Genomic DNA, 18616 nt, shown 5'->3' on the forward strand with positions numbered 1-18616 from the left:
TAGTTGTTGGGTTGTTTGGTTCTTTTTCAATAGTAAACCTCTTTAGAAAACATCTAACGCTAACTTGTGTTAACAGTGTTCAAATTCACCCGCAATACACACTAAATTGTCTACGTACATGAATGACTTTCTCATTTGCTTGCTTGAGGACCAACAATTTCCATCATCATCATCATCATCATCACCTTCAGGTCTTGAGTCTCACTGGTCACTATGAATCAGGACTCCTCTTCCACAGACGATGACCTGGGCAGTGGTCATTCCTCCCCCTTGATCACTATCTCTCAGGACGACATCCAGGCAGTTGTGAACTCGCACACAGGTATCCACACCGGAAGGTCCTGCTCTCACACTTGTTGTAGCACTTTGGCTTAAACTGATTGTCTCTTACACAATCGAATTATACAGTAATGCCCTTGACTGAAAAGCCCCTTACAGAGACAGTTGGTTTTTACGTTAAACAATATGATGAAATTTTGGCAGCACTATCGATGTTAACTGAGCTTTTGAAAGCAGTGATATTTGTTGATATTGTTCATACTTGTTGCCAGCACATACGGTCTTCTTCTTCTTCTTCTTCTTCTTCTTCTTCTTCTTTACATGTATGTCGCCGCGGTTCTATTTGTTTAATTTTGTTCTTTATCAAAATAACAAGTATTTACTATGGTAATAGTAGTTCTCCGAAGAAATGAGGAGCAACCAGATGAAGGTTGAAGTTGACACTTGTATGAATACATTATAGTAAATAGACACGGGGGCCCTCGTTGTATTCAACTATTGAACTTTTTGTTGAAAGGTGATTTAAAAAGTGATAGGATTACTTAGATCATGTAGATCAAACACTGTATTTTGGCAGTCATATGTAAATGGTATTATGTTTAATGAGTGTATATTATGAGTCTATAAATATATCATAAAAATCTTCACCTAATAGGACGAAATTCATATATCTCTCCTTGTAATGTAAAGATTTACATTATCATATACCACCACTACTTACTATAATTTTACGGAAGACCAGTCGCAGTATCAAAAAACAAACAAACAAAAAACAAACAAAACGTCAGCACCATAAACTCTACAGCAAAGTAGCATCGAGATACTACCAGTTGAACATAGTGTTATTATTCTCTTCCAATCGCAAGATATTTCCGGGCCCGCGGACTTAGACTCTAATGAGCAGCGCGTAGCGGTGGAGAAAGGGTCTGCTCTCGGGCAGCTGGAGGAAGGAAGTTTACAAAACACCGGACAAGCAGCTACCACTTACGAATGGTGAGATAAATCTCAATCACTACGCATCAAATTTTCTCCCTTTTTGTCATGATTTCAGCTCAGTTCTTTTCTGTGAGTGTCATCTATCCCAATATTCCCTTCGTTAATTGTCGCCACCGCTGCTATCAAAATAATTGATGCTAACAGTAATAAATATTATGATACCTTAAACAATATAATGCTTTACAAGTAACTGATGGGTATCCTCTTGAATGTTTGAGATACGCTTCCAGAGGTTCTCACCATTTACATCATTCATTATCCCAGCATTTTCAAAAGTACAGTACCCATTTCTGCACCCGCACGAATATGGCTATTTCTGGTTAAAAATGTCGTCCAAGGCTGTAATCTCCGAACATGATTAGAATTCAGGGGGGCATTTCATGAAGCATTTTGTCCGACAACTTTGTCGGACAAATTTGATGTCATCCAATCAGATGCAAGGACTTCTGTAGCTTTTAACAGTTTGTCGGACGAAATATCTGACAAAACGCTTCATTGGACCTCTTGTGCAAAGGTCCAGATACGTGCCCACTATACCATCACTATGCCCATTTACACTCGTAGGTGAATTCCATCTTCAAAATTAGTTTTACTTTACCTCTTTCACTGTTCTGCATTTTTATTGGATTTTTTTTTCTGCGTCTATTCACACTTAAACTAACTGCCAGAGTGGATTTGAATGAACTTCCTCGTGCAGGTTGATGCAGAACTATGAGGCGTCACAGGGCTATTCCTTGCCCCGCTGTCTCATCTACGACCACTACTGCGAGTGTTGTCAGAAGGACAACATCCAGCCCGTGAACGCCGCGAGCTTCGGGAAGGTAAATGATGATAATGCAGTCAAATCCAAATGACAAATCACGTTCACATTCACATTTGATAGAGAAATTTCAATAACCGGCATGGGAATTTAAGTTTCATGTCAATGTATTTTCACCTTTGAACATTGATATCTTGATCGGTCGCAGTAATGTGCATATTTATTAGAGCGGTTTCATAGCTCTTTCACGTGGGAATATGAAATAATCCGAAGCTACTAGTACTCTCTCATGTTTGGCAATTCGAAAACTTTAACGTTTTTGTGAGATGTGGGAGTCATTTTGAAACTTTGGAGCCCCGGATGATTTTACTACGTCTATGATCTAAATAAATATGAGATCACGACAAATGTCAATGGTTTCTGAACACATGTCACACTTTGAAATATATAACCACACTGTGTATCTTAGGTCCGACCCCAATGAAGCGTACCATAGAAAATCACAAAGACCTGAGAAGATTTTGCTCTGGTCCAATTTATTCATGCATGTGATGTTTGGAAAAAAGATCTTTCGATAATGCCGTCGCGACGGCATCATCGTCGCGTCGCCTTCTGCTCCTACTATAATTCGAACGTTTTACTTTCACTCAAGTCAATCCACAACACTATATCATAGGCAGGAAAGTATAAAAAAAGACTTCTTTTTTTTTTTTTTACTTTCTCTGACATTCCCGCAGATGATTCGACAAGTGTTCACCGAGCTGAAGACTCGCCGCTTGGGAACCAGAGGGCAGTCCAAGTACCATTACTACGGCATACGCATACGTGGCGACTCACCCTACTACTCCGCCCTTGTGGCTTCACAGCGCATGTCCCTGCCGTGTCCCCCTGGTGGGGCCGGGACGTCGACGGCGAAGACATTCGGTTCGCTTGCTTCCTCGCCCGTGATGACACCGCACGCATCCAGTCATGGTGATGGACTCGGCGCGAAGAGAGCTCCCATGATGACGCAAGATAGGGGAAAGGCGGGACTTGGATGCGACCTGATGACCCCGACGCTGCCTGCATCAAAGCAAACGCTAGGAAACAGTGCCCCAGTAAACAATGATTGATATCATTTGACCGTATAACAGCATTAAACACTATGGGGTGGCTCAAGTTCAGAAATTGTACGAACTTTAAGCTGACTGAGCTCCATGATAGATCATAATGCATGAACAAACATAGTATGTACTGCCATTGTAGAGAAAATCTCTGTCAGATATCACTATCTATGGCAATTATCTCCGTTTGCAGAATGCTTTACTCTAACAGTTCTGTCCAGGGGAAATATTAGATGTATGAAATCCCCCCCTAACAGATGTTTTTAACTTTTTCGAACATTCAGCATATTCTTAACCCATTTTTTTTTTGTTCATAGTTTCATCAGTTTGTATGATTTCTACTCAATACCAGAGATTCGAATAGCTGATAGGATGCGTCGCAGATCCTTCAAAGTAGAAAAATTGTTACACAATGCCTTGAAAACTGTTAAAGTTGGACTTTTCTTAGCTCTGCCAGAAGAAATGATTGCAGAGGGAAAGAAAATAAATAATTTTAGTTAATGGTCGGTTTGGCTTTCCTAGTGTTGATTGTCATTGTCCCGGGACCATTAGAAGATGCGAAAAACATAATGGTGCCCCAAATGCAGTAGAGCATTCCAAGCTAATGAGATCGAATGATGCCATTGATTAAATGCTTGACTTTCATAAAAATCTGAACGAAAGCAGTTGGAGGGGTGAGTTTTATGTAACTTCAGAATGTGAATATCAGGTATTGACCGATTCTGTGACGCGCTGTGTGTATTTTTGGCATGGGCGCAGCCATAGTGGGTGTATCAGCCGACCCCCCCCCCCCCTCCTCCGCACTCCCCCACCCATCTCCCTACATTAGCACGCGCGCAGAATGAAAAACTGCTTTTAGCTAATAGGCGTCTCGTACTGAGTGCGCGAATGCTTGCTTAGTGCGCGAACCTTTGTTACAAGTGCGTGATAAACATGTTGCCCCGGGGTGGGGGAGAGCAGGGGGGGGGGGGGGGTCGGCTGATACACCCACTATGGCTGCGCCCTGTGCCGTAAAATGTCTGCTGCCCTCAACGAACCCGAATCGGTCAATAGGCCCTAGAAATGTGATTCTTGCGATTTCTGAAACCCACATTCAAAAGATGCAATCATGACTATACTAGACTATGCAATCTGGAAAACGATGATCCAGCACGAAAAGTGCAGACGGATGTATGTTCAAAGGTTTACTCGTCATTGGGAGAATTGAAATAGACAAGACTTGCCAAATTTTGTACTCGCAAGTACAAAGAGCCATGATTACAAAACAGCAACCGCGACAACGCTTAAATCTGAGAACAATGAAAGCCGCGAATCATCAGAATTCGGATATTGTATTCTCTTCTTGGTATGTCATAGCACTTTATGTTTTCACTTTAATGACCTAAAGTATTATTTTACGTCACTCCATCTTGTCAGGTTGTACCAGTCCCTCCACCCAGCATCAGTTCCTTGATTCCTCCCGGTGAGTCGATGCTGCCGGATTTTCCCAGGGCCTGTCAGCTCGTCAACCTTCCGGCTACACTGAACAAAAATGAGGTGAGCATGGTGAGGGCGCTTCAGTTCCACACCTGCCGCAGCCGGCCATTCCTTCACGCTATGCTTAACTAATATGGCGGCCTTCTGCACTTTCTATAGCTGCAACTTTTAACTTGTAATGCAAGATCAACTTAATCAAGTCTACTTGTATATTTTTGTTTTGAGTTAAAGTTTGTTAATTCTGTAGCTAACTATTTCCACTTGTGAAGTTAATAAGATTTATGTCGTAAAATGTTGTGTTCCTCCTGATTAAAAAAAAAAAATGCAAATCAATCAGTCAATTTAAAAATCTCCAAAATAAGGAGGTACCGCAACGACCAACTGTGGTTGGATGGATAAGACCACGGACTTTGAATTACAAGCTCTGTGATTCGAGTCCCCTGCCAGCTGTGGCTGTGCCTCTTTGGCAAGGCACTTAATCTCCATTGACTAGTTCTGCGGATGGGACCTGTAAAAGTCGGTCCCGTACTGTAACTTGTGAAAAATGCGTACATTACATTAGCGGTCACTGAAGCAAACCATAGTATACAACTTCAATTCAATGCCCAGTTCGACTTTGTTGCTCGTAGTACAGCCACATGATCAAAATTTAAACATACGCACACACAAACTCACTTCTCCGGATATTTCACTCGCTGGTACACATGCTTAAATTTCACTTCCCGATCGTATAATGCCCGTGCATGTGATACCATTACATCGGCGTTGTTGACACGTTCTCCTTGCACCGCTAATAGTAGCATAATTTTGCATAGGGCATTGCTCTAATTTGTTCCTCTTTAATTACTAGTATCATGTTTTGGTCGTTCTACTTCTGCTTATGTGTGTTTGTTTGTTTGGTGGATTGTTAAACACAGGTAGACATTCTCCTTGATGACTACAAGCTACACTCTACAATGATTCTCGACGTCGTACTCAGAGGCGGCCTGGATGAGGTAAAACATGGCGTGGACAAGGCCGTTGTTCTTAAAGGACAAGTCCACCTTCATGTGGATTGAGTGAAAGCAGCAATATTAGTTGAACAAATCAGTGAAAGTTTGGGGAAAATCCGTTCAAAAGTTATGAATTTCTAATGTATCTGCGCAGGTACTGCTGGATGAGAAGACTACTACAGTGTATGATGTCACATGCATAGAACGATACTAGGAAAATATAAAGACAATTTAACAAATTTTATTTTTTTTTTGAAAAAGGTGCACATTTCCTCGACTTGTCACTGACGTATATTAAGCATGTTAAGGGTAATATCATCCGCTTATTCGCCTATTTTCTTTATATTTTCTTTGTATCGTTTTACACATGTGACATCACAAGCTGTAGTAGTCTCCTCATCCAGCAGTGACTGAGCAGAAAATTCATAACTTTTGAACGGATGGTCGTATTTTTCTCAAACTTGTATTGTGGTCTAGTGATATTGCTGCATTCACTCAGTCCACATGTCTATGAAGATGGACTTGTCCTTTAATTTTAATCCGGCCATTAATTGTGTAACCACAAGAACAGATATTGTTGATGCCAGCACAATGAAACCACCAAGCTACATATTGGTTTTCATTATCACTGTAATACGGTTATCACAACAGCAAGGACTGACTTCATCTTGTATTGGTACAACGGCACGTGTCGTGTTATCTTATCCTAACCCAGGCTATGTTAACAACAACAACAACAACAACAACAACAACAACAATAATAATAATAACAATGATAATGATGATAATAATAATAACAGCAAAATCTGTTCGAGATCGGAGTGAATAATTCAAAGACAATATAAATAGATGATTACAGCTGAATATTAGCAAAGTTTTTTGTTTTGTTTGACCGACTATAACCTGATCATCGGATTGAAAACAAAAAATCAGATCAACAGCATTTGATTGGAGTAGGGTCGTTACACTAAAGATCATAATGCTTTTGTAGCTCTATCTTTAACTGGACGCATTCGCTCACTGTCTAGATTCCTTTTATTAGCATAATTACGGATTTAACAAATTTGTATAACTATTGTTTAATCTGTAGAAGCATGTTACGAATGTTAATGTACAAACTTAATAAGTGAAATGAAATGACCCAAGTATAATATGTGTAATAACCAAAGATTGCATTATGCGATTTCGACTCATCAGGAGATGGTTGCCGTCAGTAGGCACCACGAGCACACACCACAAAAAAAAAAAAAAAAAAAAAAAAACAGAGCTTGCATGGTATGACCGGTGATTTTATCAAATTTCAGAATTGTCATTTTCTCTTATCCTAATAGAACAGCTTTGTCATTAAAGACGTTTATATCTTTGTCACTATGATAAGAAGCTCTAGATATGTGACCGTTCTCCTCTCTCTCTGCATCGTGTTGCAAAGTACGTAGCTTTAGTGTCGCCAAGACGCAGCCTATAGAGCCTACAAATAGCTCTCTGCGCCATATATTTGAACGGACGCTAGAATGGGATCAGAACCGTCGGGAAAACTCAGAAGACGCGAGATTGTGGGGTTTTTTTTTTTTTTTTGGTTTTTTTTTCTGTTTGTTGTTGTTTTTTGATAAGCTGTCTTGCGCATGCGCAGAACAGGGTACCCCTCCCCATAACGTCTACGTTGCAAATCTAAAGCTCCCACTAAGTACTTACGGACGGGAAAAGATGAGGTAGGCAAAGCTATGGTTACCAAGCCAGAGGTTCTGTACGCTCCGAATCTCTTCTTGTTTTCACAGATTGACTACTACGTGCAGACGTTCTGGGGCGCCCTCGGCGTGAAGCAGCGAACCTTGCTGGAGAGCTGTCCCCAAGTGTGCGAGGCGTTGGCTGTCTGTGACACCTACGTCTACCACACCATAGCATCCGTGCTCATCCCAGGGACCATTGCTCCCGTTCCAACCAAGTACGTATAATAGCCGTGATAGATCACTTACTGTAAAACGGCAAAGCGTTGAAATTTACTCTACTGCTTGGCGGACAGACTGGGGACAAGCTATTAAATCTCTCGTGGATTAGCTCCAAAATATCTTTTCATGTATTTCAATATATTACCACGATATTATAGGCCTTACATTATTTGATCTTAATTGGCAGAAAACTGCATAACTGCTTTAAACATCACAAATCAAGCATTTTTAAACACAAGATTTACGTTGTATTCTTAGGCCAGTGGTGGAAGACGTGACATAGTTATTGCTTTGATATATGCGTGGAGATCAAGACTTTGGCAACTATTGATTTTTATGGCGGGCACGGGAAACGTTAATGATCTACATCTACATCTACATCTACATCTACATCTACATCTACATCTACGTCTACATCTACAGTACATCTAAGCGAAATACTCACTCACTCCAAACTACTAGAGTGCAAATGTGTGTGCAGTAGAGGTTAGTGCTTTTCACGTAGTAAAGGATGATATCTGTGTTGAGCAAGATTCTGTATTCAGCCACTGAATGATTACTAGTATATGATTTTGCTTTTTTTAATTTCATTTTTGATAGTCTGTTGCAGAGCATCCGTCAGTTTTCCTGCAGATTTCCGCAAACCGTGCGGACCACGTGCCCACAGCATTTGGCCCAGTACAAGCTGCCAGGTATAAGGAGAATGTCAACAATCCGTTGTTTTTAGGCGTTTTATGAGGAATGCTGACTTAAAAAGGCCTCGGCAATCCAAAATGTATGTGACCTTTACTGATGCCTTTTGGTATGTTCATAACCAAATACGGTAGCCGTATTCTTCATGAAAATATACGTCATATTATATTTTCGAAACATTTTTTTCCCGCAATGTGTTAAGTACCACCTCTAAAACGAAAATAATAATGATAATGATGATGAAGATGATGATGATGATGATGATGATAATGATAATGATAATAATATAATAATGATGATAATAAAGATAACAACAATGATAACAATGATGATGATAAGATAAATAATAACCCCAATCATCTTTGTTCATAACCCAGCAGTAGCATCATCATCCTGTAACACTTGAGCTGAACAATTAAGATACAGTTATGTGCCTTACCCTTCATTGCAAAAAATTGTCAGAAACATGTTGGGGAAAAAGAACATAGATTATGGTGCTATATGTTGTAAGTGCAGGTATAGGCCCTGTATAGCAATGAAGCGTCTCCTCTCTTGTTTATGTGATTTTTTTTTTCTAGCATTATTATGGCTGCTTTTCGCATTTGCAAACTTTCTTCCCTGGAATGCTGTATACACCCATCGATCCCGTAGATGATGCTCTATGAATTTGATTCGGTGTTGGTGTTTATAGCTTTTCAACAAACGAAAACTAAATCTTAATGCAAACCATTTGAAAGATGATAATCTTCGTCTACATTGTGTCGGAAGATGCTAAAATTTACCAGCTTGGATGAGAGGATTTAATTTATGTTTCTCTCTGCTCTTTCTCAACATGTAAACGTATTTGTCGTTCATGTACTCTCTTGTGTTGTTGATTTGTTAAAGTGGCGAAGCGCTTCTCCCAGCTGCTGAAAAGGAAGACCTCCCTTGCACATCTTGCTCAGGTTTGTCCAAATTCCCGATGATGTACCAATGAACGTAGTATGAATTTCTATATGTTGCAAACCATTGACAGATGACGACATAATTTGATGTCTGATTCCCACGTGCAATATCAACGATAGTATTCAGCGACTATGACATTATTTATTTCTCCGATTTATATGACATCTCTTCTGATTCGTTTATTTGACTTTGACTCTTACAGAGCTGCCAACTAGTACTGATTTTCAGTAATTTCTACTGATGAAATTGGATAAGAATACTGAAGATTAGAAGCAAATTACTGATTTTAGAAATCAGTGTTTGCGATATATTCTATTACACTATTAAGGATTACTGATTTTCACTCAAAAAAGGTGCAAATTGCTGATTTTCAGCCATCAAAGTACTGAAAGGATTTTACAAAAATTGGCAGCCCTGCTTTTATTATAAAAGTCAATTTGTACACAGAGTGGAGTTTTCCCTTAGAGGACACCAAGGAGAATTCAGGTAATGGTGTAATAAACGCGAAACGCAACCTCACACAATGAATATCATGTGTCTGTCATTATACCGGTGTACATTTACAGTATGCTCATTACCCGTAAGGCTAGTATCAGTACTGTAATCCCACGTGGAACCTACCAGCTTTTCCTGAAGTCCGGCTCAACAAGTGAGATTCGGTGTCCTTAAAACTTCTCACCGAACTGTGGGGCTGCCAGACATGCATACCTTCACAACTTACATGGCGCAAATTCTTGTCGGATTTATTGCAGGGGTGCAGCACTATATAGGCCAAATTTTGTCGTCCCATTTAATGCAGTATTACTAACAATTTCTGCAAGGATGTGTAAGCTGAAATTATTCAATTCCAGCATAGAGAGAAAGTGAAAAAAAAAATAACACACAACATATTTATCAGTGTATGCATTATTAGCACGTAATGAGTATGTATTACACATGACAAAGGCACTAAAGCTGTTATAATCAGAGTAGGGTCCTTCTACATTCTTCTAGGCATAAATCTTTCGTTTTCAAGTGTTGTCACGTCAGTACAAAACATGTTTTCTGTATTTTTGTGCTAATTTCTATTAACAGGATATTTTTATGCCTCCGCCACGAAGTGGTGCCGGAGGCATTATGTTTTCGGGTTGTCCGTCCGTCCGTCCGTCCGTCCGTCCTTCCGTCCGTCCGTCCTTCCGTCCGTCCGTAATGAATTTTGTGGACAGGGTAACTATCAAAACCTTTTGAGGTATCCTAATGAAACTTGGCATGTATGTGTATTAGGGGGTGAAGTTGTGCCTATCAACTTTTGGGTGCACATGCTCAAGGTCAAAGGTCAAAAGGTCAAGGTCAAATGCTTAAAATTGCACTATTTCCCCCATATCTATGCAATGCATGAAGATATTTTCTTGAAACTTAGTGTATACATGTATTACCCAATTAAGATTCTTTGGTGAAAGTTTGGGGTCATGAGGTCAAAAGGTTAAGTAAAATGTTAAAATTTCACTTTTTTCTCTGTATCTTGGAAATTGTTCAAAGTATCTTTATGGAACAAAGTATACATGCATGTACTGACTGGCAGTAGTTAGCTAGGGAATTTAGGGTTCATGGGGTCAAAGGTCAGGGGTCAAAGGTCAAGGGCAATACTTCGAAATTTTACTATTTTCCTTATATTTATGCAATGCCAGCAGGATTATTTTTTATTTTAACTTAATGTATGCATGTATATTACCCACTAGAGATTCTCTGGGATTTTTTTTTTTTTTTTGCCAAGAAGGTCAAAGGTCAAAAGGTCAAATATCAAGTGAAAGTGCTGAACTTACTACTTTCTCCATATCTCGGAAGCGGCTCAAGTAATCTATTAAGCTTAGTATATATTTATGTATGTTCTGCCTGACAGTGATTCTCTTATATCAAAGGCCAGATGAAAATGGTAACAATTTACTGTTCATTACAGAAATTGCACTTTTTCTCCATACCTTGAAAATTACTCAAGTGTGTAAACTTATGAAAGGGTCAAAGTCGAAGTTAAAGTACATGCTCTCCTATTCATCCAATTAAACATAGGTCAAGGAAGGTAAACATTCGATACATTTGGGACAAACATGTCATTTTAATATTTTGCCAATTTTGTGAAAATGTAATCACACATTGTCCACATGTACTATAGACCTATTAGGAGAATCATGCATTATGGCGGAGGCATACCAGTCGCCACAGCGACATTTCTAGTTTGTTCTTGCAATTCATTGTTTGTATTTGCATAAGGTAGAACAAAATGTATTTCCCCCATGTAGTAGTTTCAAAAACCTTTTATTGATAGATTGAGCAAATTAACTTCGTGTTCTTTTGTCAAATTGGCAATTTCTTCAAAATTTCAGTCCTTATTTTGAGCAAATTTGAGGACTTTCGATAAGTCGAAAAAAAAACATCTTTTTTTAATATATGGGATCATGCACTTTACATATCAGGAATGTGTGTAAATAATTTTCAGTCTCACGGTATTCCTGTGCATTCTTCTCGTGTAAATGACTTTATACAGATTTTATCATAGTACATGTAGTTGACTTGAAGGGGTTAACCTATGAGACACTGTGCGAGAATAATTTATGTGTCTGTCTCTGTGTGTATGTCTGTGTGTATTTGGATGTATGTGTGTGTGAAATGCCCCTTTTTGTGTCTTTCTTGTTATTTTTTTTTTCTGTTCCTCTTGGAAATAGGCGACTCGCAGCGCCTTGGGTGCCGATGTGACCATCACTCAGATGCGGCTTGACTGGGACCGACGCACTGAGCACGACACGGTGTGCGACCAGCTCATGTGGGCGGTGCCAGAGGCGCGGGGCGTGTCTCACCGTGAAATCCGATGTCGTGAGTGGATCGTAGAGACATCCGTATTCCCATCATTATCTCCTACAAAATTAATACGTTTGGATGATGAGAGTCAGTAACACATGAATGAAATGTGACAATCTTTGTAAGCAGTGATTTCATTTTTCCCTCATCATCTTTCGAACGTTCTCTTTAATGCAATAGCATTCTATTCAGTCCAATATTTGTATGACGATTGAAAGCACTTGGAAAGAGCACACCTCGAGTGAAACGATGCCACGTCAAAAATTCTCCTGGGGAAAAAACACCAAAGGCATAATCTACAGACATGACATTCATCCACCAATACTCGGGCTATAAAAATTCATTAATTGTCATAATTGCAATATTGTTCAAAGGTCATGATCATCTTTACATTTTTTTCGCTGCTTTCGAAATAACGTTTTAAATTGTTTTTATCAAAATTACAGCGTGCATCTCGTATAATCGATTGGAAATATTTTGCTGGTGAGGATTCGAGGATAGCCATGAATTCCTGCATTGTAGGCAGGGGGGGTGTTTCAGTATAATTATAATGTTATGCAGAAATGTTATCACTGGTCTCCGCTGATTCGATATTCTTTTTTCTTTTCTGAATCTGTCCGACAATCCGAGTTTGTTTGTTCTTTATCTGTTATCACTTTTCTGACAATCCTGTCAGATATGGACAAATTCCGGGAACTGCTTGACACACGTGCATCTGTAGAAGAACACATCAAGTGGGTGGAAGATGCCCGCTGCTACTTTGTCGAAAAGGTGAAAGGTCAAATTAGACTGGTATCGTTGATAGCACAACGCAACTGTATATTAAGAAAGCTTTATTTTCTTACATTTTTCTATTGAGTGAAAAAGATATGTCGTCTGCAATTTTCTGCATTCCTCGTTCAATTCATTGCAATTACAGTTTCAGAGACCATACTAGTAACACATACATTGTTCATCAGTTGTTATGTAAATCACGCATAATGTATTTTACCTGTAAGTTTCTTCTCGTCATCATGATCATGGGCATGAAATAAACAGATATGCGCTGAATTATGATACATGTATATAAATAACATAACTTTTCAATTATCTTCATTTCTTCATCGTTCTTTTGCTCTTTCTTTCTTTCTTTTCCTCTCCCTACCCACCCCTTTCTCTAACTCGTACCATCACTTTTCCCATTGCCTCTCTTTGCTTTCTCATTCTTTCTGCTCATTCCCAGGGTTTCCCGCGGGAAAGCAAGCAGTACCTGAACGCAGAGCGCGCCTTCTTGGTTGGTTGGTGCTACATCTGCAGCCTGATCATCAGAGACCAAACACTACGCAGTGCCACCAGCTTCGGTAATACATACATAGTATTAAACACCGTAGGAGCTGGCCGGGGATTGCCATTGCGGATGATTTCATTCGTTTTAATCAAAATGTATCCCTATACCGTAAACCAAGGAGTTGATGTTTAAAATCCCTTCACGCAACCACGATCAAGTGCAGATCTTATCGCAGTCAGATGGAGAACAAGCCTTCTAACCATTCGACGTTAGATGATCAACAGACATTATCATTTATCGGGTAAAAAGTGGACTTTTTCATATGACTGTGACGTAACTAGCAGAATTTCTATTTTCATTTAAATGTACCTTCATTTCGATTTGATATAATTCTAATTTGCGTTTCAGTTGAAAAGATATTTTCTTCGTCTTTGTTGAAGATAGATCATGGACAATGTGATCAGACGAGCCCTTTAGAATAGAATTGTTCAATTAGTGCTTTGGGCGAAATCTTTTGAATTTGTATCATTTTCTATTTCTTGTTAAGGTTGTTTAGAGCTAACAACCTCCGATTTGCCAATGAGCCAAAAAAGGAAAAAAAGAGGGACCAAAGGCAATATGAAATTTAAATGATATACCACATGCCTATATCATGTGTAAGGTGTTTTGTTAACTGAATTTTTGGATTACATTCTTGAATAGTTCAAAGATAACCTAGACATGTTATTATGATTGTTAACACCAGGGTCGTTTCACCTGCTCAACCTGTTCTACGAGGAATACCTTCTCTACGTGTCGGAGGTGCACAAGTATCAGCGAGAGGAAAGCGCCCTCTGGTGTCGAGTGATGGGAGGTCAAACCCCGAGTGAGTGAACACACATCGTTTGGGGCAAAGTCCAGAAAGAAATCTGCCCACAATACTTGACATCTTCCTGTCATTCTCATCTTCCATCACCATCGCGATCGCTTTCTGTTTTTACCCTGATGATAAGTACTACCTGTATCTTCAGAATCACTTTCAAAAAATAGTAATTATACTAGAAACTATATTACAGAGTATGGTAAATATATAAGCGGTAGTATACTATAACTTCGCGAGCAGCAGCAGTTGTTGTAGAAGGCCGTTTTGCATGAATTCTCATTGTCGATTGTAGGTATGGTAACCAACTTTGAAGTTAAGACACAGCGTGACAATAGAATGTTTTAGTGTCATTACATCAGGGGGCCGACGCGTGAACAGATTCCATTCTTCGCGGTTGTCAGCACTGTCTTGAGAATGTCTGTACATAGATAACATGTCAAGTCAACAGTAATTTTTGATGTAGGCCTAGTAGTAATCTCCCATGAGAGTAGTTTACACCTGAATGGGACCCTCAGCTCCTCTAAAGTACAAACAGGAAAATATCTATGAGTAAGCTTTTATTTCCCGAAATGTCATAAAAAGACAGTTGTTCCCATCTCACCTCCGAAGATCCGGCGTCCATTTTGCAGATCACAGCAATTAAACATATCAATGAAGAACCAAAACACTGCTATTCGGCACACTTTCAGCACCTGTTCCAAAGAACACAGAGTTGTATAAGGCCTACAAAAAAAAAATGGATAGACAATGTTATTAAAGAAAAAATCGACAAGAAATCGTGTCCACAGATAAGCGTACAAAGCAGTGCAGTTGTCGCTGGTGACTAACCTCAAGACTTAACATTATCGCACTGTGGCTTAGTGGAGAAGATCCCCGACTCCCCATCGGAGAATCGGAGTTCGATTCCCGTCCAGCGCTGTACGTCCTTGGACAAGTTGTTTTTACCTATCATGTCCCTCTCGACCCAGGTGTATAAACGGGTACCTGGCAACGCTAGGGTATTAATAATGGCAAGACCCTCTGGTAGAGCAGGGGCAACACTGAAGACAGGCAAGACGCTACCCTGCATAAATAGGACATTATGATGATGATGATAATAATAAAAATAATAATGACGACGACGACGATGATGATAATGATGATGAAGATGATGATTATCATTATCATTATTATCATTATTAATGTGCAATGACGGTCATTTTCACCTGCACAGTGTCGGATAGATTCCTCCTGATGGACGTCGATCTCGACACGGACGAGTGCGACGACCTCCTAGAACAGCTGACCAGCCCCGGAAAGAGCGGGACATCTTCGGGACCAGCGATGCTCGGCAATCCCGCTGACTCGGCTGAAAGCAGGCCTACGGTCACACGTAAGGTATGTTAAGACATTTTGTAGAGGTCCCGCCGACGTATCCGCGAACCTACCACATAATTATGCTAGATGATTATTGAAAAAATAAAGTTACTCAAGTAAGCAAAACAGTAAAACTGTCGTTATAATCGGAGAAGTTTTACATGTCTTTAGAAATAGTGGACATATAAAGTAGATCACGCTCTTGTTTAATTATGCAAACTTGAGAAAGCGATGAAGTCATCGCCTCACAAGGGAAGCATTCGTATTGTGTCATCTACTTTACATCCTCTTACTAATTGAAAAAAAAAGAATCTGACTTTGCACAAACAAAGACAATACCTCAAAAATCTAGTGTGCCAACTCATGAGGCCACACTTATAAAAAGAAGAAGCCAGTAAAATGAAAACGTATATAGTCAAGCAAATTCTAGTCACAATTATAAAATTCACATTTCAATCATTTCCTACTTCAATTAAAATAGACTATCGCTATCTCGGCGCCATATCCTGCGGACACGGCTACCCCTGGCTCCGATGGCCCTAGCTGCGGTCAAGCCTCAATCCGGAGTTCCGACATCATCCCCTTGGCGTTCGCCGCCTCAGCCGCGAGTCCGGGCGTCACAGGGGACGGAGACGTTCTGGCAGCGACGCCAGAGAGGGGCCGGAGCGATGCTTCTTGCTTCAGCGCTTTGTCTGGTACGAACGTTTCACCCGCCACCACTGCACAGCCAAACAAGGCCTCCACAAAAGGTACCACTACGCCTGAATGTCTTCCACCTTCTTTGAATCTTAGGTGAACTTGCAAGGTTAAAGCGAGACAGCCCTTCCATAAGCTTTGAGCACAATTATTAAGCATAGTGTTTCTATCCCATGTGATAGTAAAAGCGAACCTAACCAAGATAACGGTAAAGAGATTATTTTCTTTTTCTTTTTCTTTTTCTTGTTTTGCTTTTCATCGTTTGTTCCATCGTTGCATCATAACTAACTAACATTATGTCAATCATTGTGGCCTGTAGCTTTTCTTCACTGACCCCCCCCCCCCCCCACACACACACACACGCACACAGACATCAACTTATCTACTCTCAGAGACTTGTACCGCGGACGCTGGCTTGCTTAAAGATGTTATTGAAATGTATGGGATACACAAATACACAAAGAGGGGGTAAAATACACAGAATACATTCATATCTACACAAGATATCGGGCATCATGACCCTTGCTAGTCTCCTTTTTAACACACTTCTACTGTTCTGTTAAAAAAAATCAGAACGTTGCATTGATCTATGATCAGTTATTTTGGGGTTTGTCTTTGTTTTATTAATTGCTTGTTTGCTTGCTTGTTTGTTGTTGTTTTGTCGCACGCCCACTTACTCATACTATTAGGACAGCCATAGACCAAACGTGGTTCATGGTCCCTATTTCCTAGGAAATTTGCCATTACTAGACCACGGGGTATCACCGCTCTCTTTACATGGTTTGTTTAGGCTCCTTGTCGGTGTACAGTGACTGGAACCAATAAGTCCAATAAAACATAAGTCTGTGATTTGTGAAACGATATTTATCATCATTATTATCATCATTTTGTATTCATTTATAGCATTTCATACTATATCATAAGGTACAGCATATAGATCGTCTTTCACTTAGTCACTTTTTGGGCCATGTGTAATTTTCACTTTCAGGAGGAGAACTTTTAAACAAAATCGATTTCATGTTAATCAATATGATGACTTCGTTAATTGGCTGCTGTTGCGGGGAATTATGTGAAGATTGAATGACTTAATCAATGTCAATTATTTTGTTTTTCTCAATATGATAAAAAGCTCGACACTTGGAATTGAGAGGTGTTCAGTTCAAGGCAACAAGTTGATTATTTAAAGAGCGAAATTCCCCGATGGTTTGAGTCTCTATCATACATCCTTTGCTCACACCTCCTTTCCGTCCTTGTTTAGTGGTGCGATCGCCTGCAGGAGTTCTCCGCCAAATAGCTCCGGGACCAGGCTCCACTTCTTTCGTCACCAGCAAGCTGGTCCGAGCAACGCTACTCCCGAGCTCCATTGCCGACCCGCCTGCGCAGGCCAGCACCGCCGCCAGCGGGGAAGGGCCCGCCGTCGAGAAATCCACGACGAATCCCCCACCTCCAGTCCTCACACTAAATGTGCCTACGGTTCCGGGACTAGAGCTGCACAAGGGCCAGGTACGGATTTCCTCTTTGTATATTGCAGCCCTTCATAAACATTTTTTACCTCCAAAGAAATGGTCTTCTTTTCACTTTTTTTCTACCACAAAATGTAATTGGAGGGCCACCAAAAGAAAAAGTTAGTGTCGAGCCTCGTATAATGCGCATGTGTGTACAGCATTGTGCAGTGAGACTATACTTTAAAGAAATTCGTTAATGGCTTCTCTAGGTTTCATGTTTTCCAGAGAATACATCTTATTTTTCGTTGTTTCCTTTTTAGCCTTTATCATGATTATTGCATCTCCAGCGAAGTTAGATGCGGTATGATAGGTATTTCTTCCTTCTATGATCATTTTTCATTTGGTCTACATTTTGTTTTTACATTTGACAATTTCTTTCATGATATTTTTCTCCATTGCAGTTCTTGACTTCTGGAGACGGCCGGAAGTACGTCATAGACGACGTGCAGACCGTCATCCAGCCAGTGACGTCACCGCAGATTACGGGCTGAGTGTTGATTATCGTCTCAGTGCAAATCCCTTTAAAGCACAGCTTGTCGGTGTTGCTGAAGGACTTAAACGTCTAAGCGTGTTGAGTAGACACACATGGGTATATTTTCATCAAATCAAACAATGGTAGCACATTACAATGTCCGAATGATGTATTCATTTTCTCTCTTCCTTCGGCTCAGTTTAGATCAATTACTGATTATAGTGTACCAATTATAATACGCTAGAGTCCACATAAAATCAATCTCTTGCTGTATTGCATAAGGGTGTTGTCAGAAAGTGGAACCTGCCCCTTTTCTCCACGTGCTGACGTGTAAGTGTATTATATCTGAATCATAAATAATACAGATTTTAGTCTTCCATGCTATGCAGTAAAGCCTCTTTGCTCTTCAGCCATTTTTTTCTACATTACTGGTCTT

The 18616-nt window shown here is 40.0% G+C and overlaps 1 protein-coding gene across 1 annotated transcript; it reads left to right on the forward strand.

The window, feature by feature from the left end:
* The first annotated feature begins 213 nt into the window (after positions 1–213).
* LOC139710240 (transcription factor RFX4-like) lies at positions 214–18199 on the forward strand. The gene is made up of 17 exons (XM_071622171.1): positions 214–322; positions 1146–1272; positions 1973–2096; positions 2773–3132; positions 4555–4674; positions 5532–5609; positions 7382–7548; positions 8153–8244; positions 9131–9189; positions 11890–12037; positions 12699–12793; positions 13245–13362; positions 14035–14154; positions 15365–15528; positions 15989–16256; positions 17462–17706; positions 18110–18199. The coding sequence occupies exons 1-17, from the start codon at positions 214–216 to the stop codon at positions 18197–18199; spliced, it is 2484 nt and encodes an 827-aa protein (XP_071478272.1).
* Positions 18200–18616: the final 417 nt, after the last annotated feature.

This window comes from Diadema antillarum, unplaced genomic scaffold (assembly GCF_040938485.1).
Source record: "Diadema antillarum isolate AM-2024a unplaced genomic scaffold, OU_Dant_1.0 seq00001512_RagTag, whole genome shotgun sequence".
Taxonomy (NCBI): Eukaryota; Metazoa; Echinodermata; class Echinoidea; order Diadematoida; family Diadematidae; genus Diadema; species Diadema antillarum.

Excerpts from the sequence above, each read along its gene's own strand:
- LOC139710240 (XM_071622171.1), top strand. The coding sequence starts at position 214 with ATGAATCAGGACTCCTCTTCCACAGACGATGACCTGGGCAGTGGTCAT. Across the intron at positions 8,245-9,130 it reads GGCCCAGTACAAGCTGCCAG|TGGCGAAGCGCTTCTCCCAG; the intron begins GTATAAGGAGAA and ends GATTTGTTAAAG. Across the intron at positions 16,257-17,461 it reads AAACAAGGCCTCCACAAAAG|TGGTGCGATCGCCTGCAGGA; the intron begins GTACCACTACGC and ends GTCCTTGTTTAG.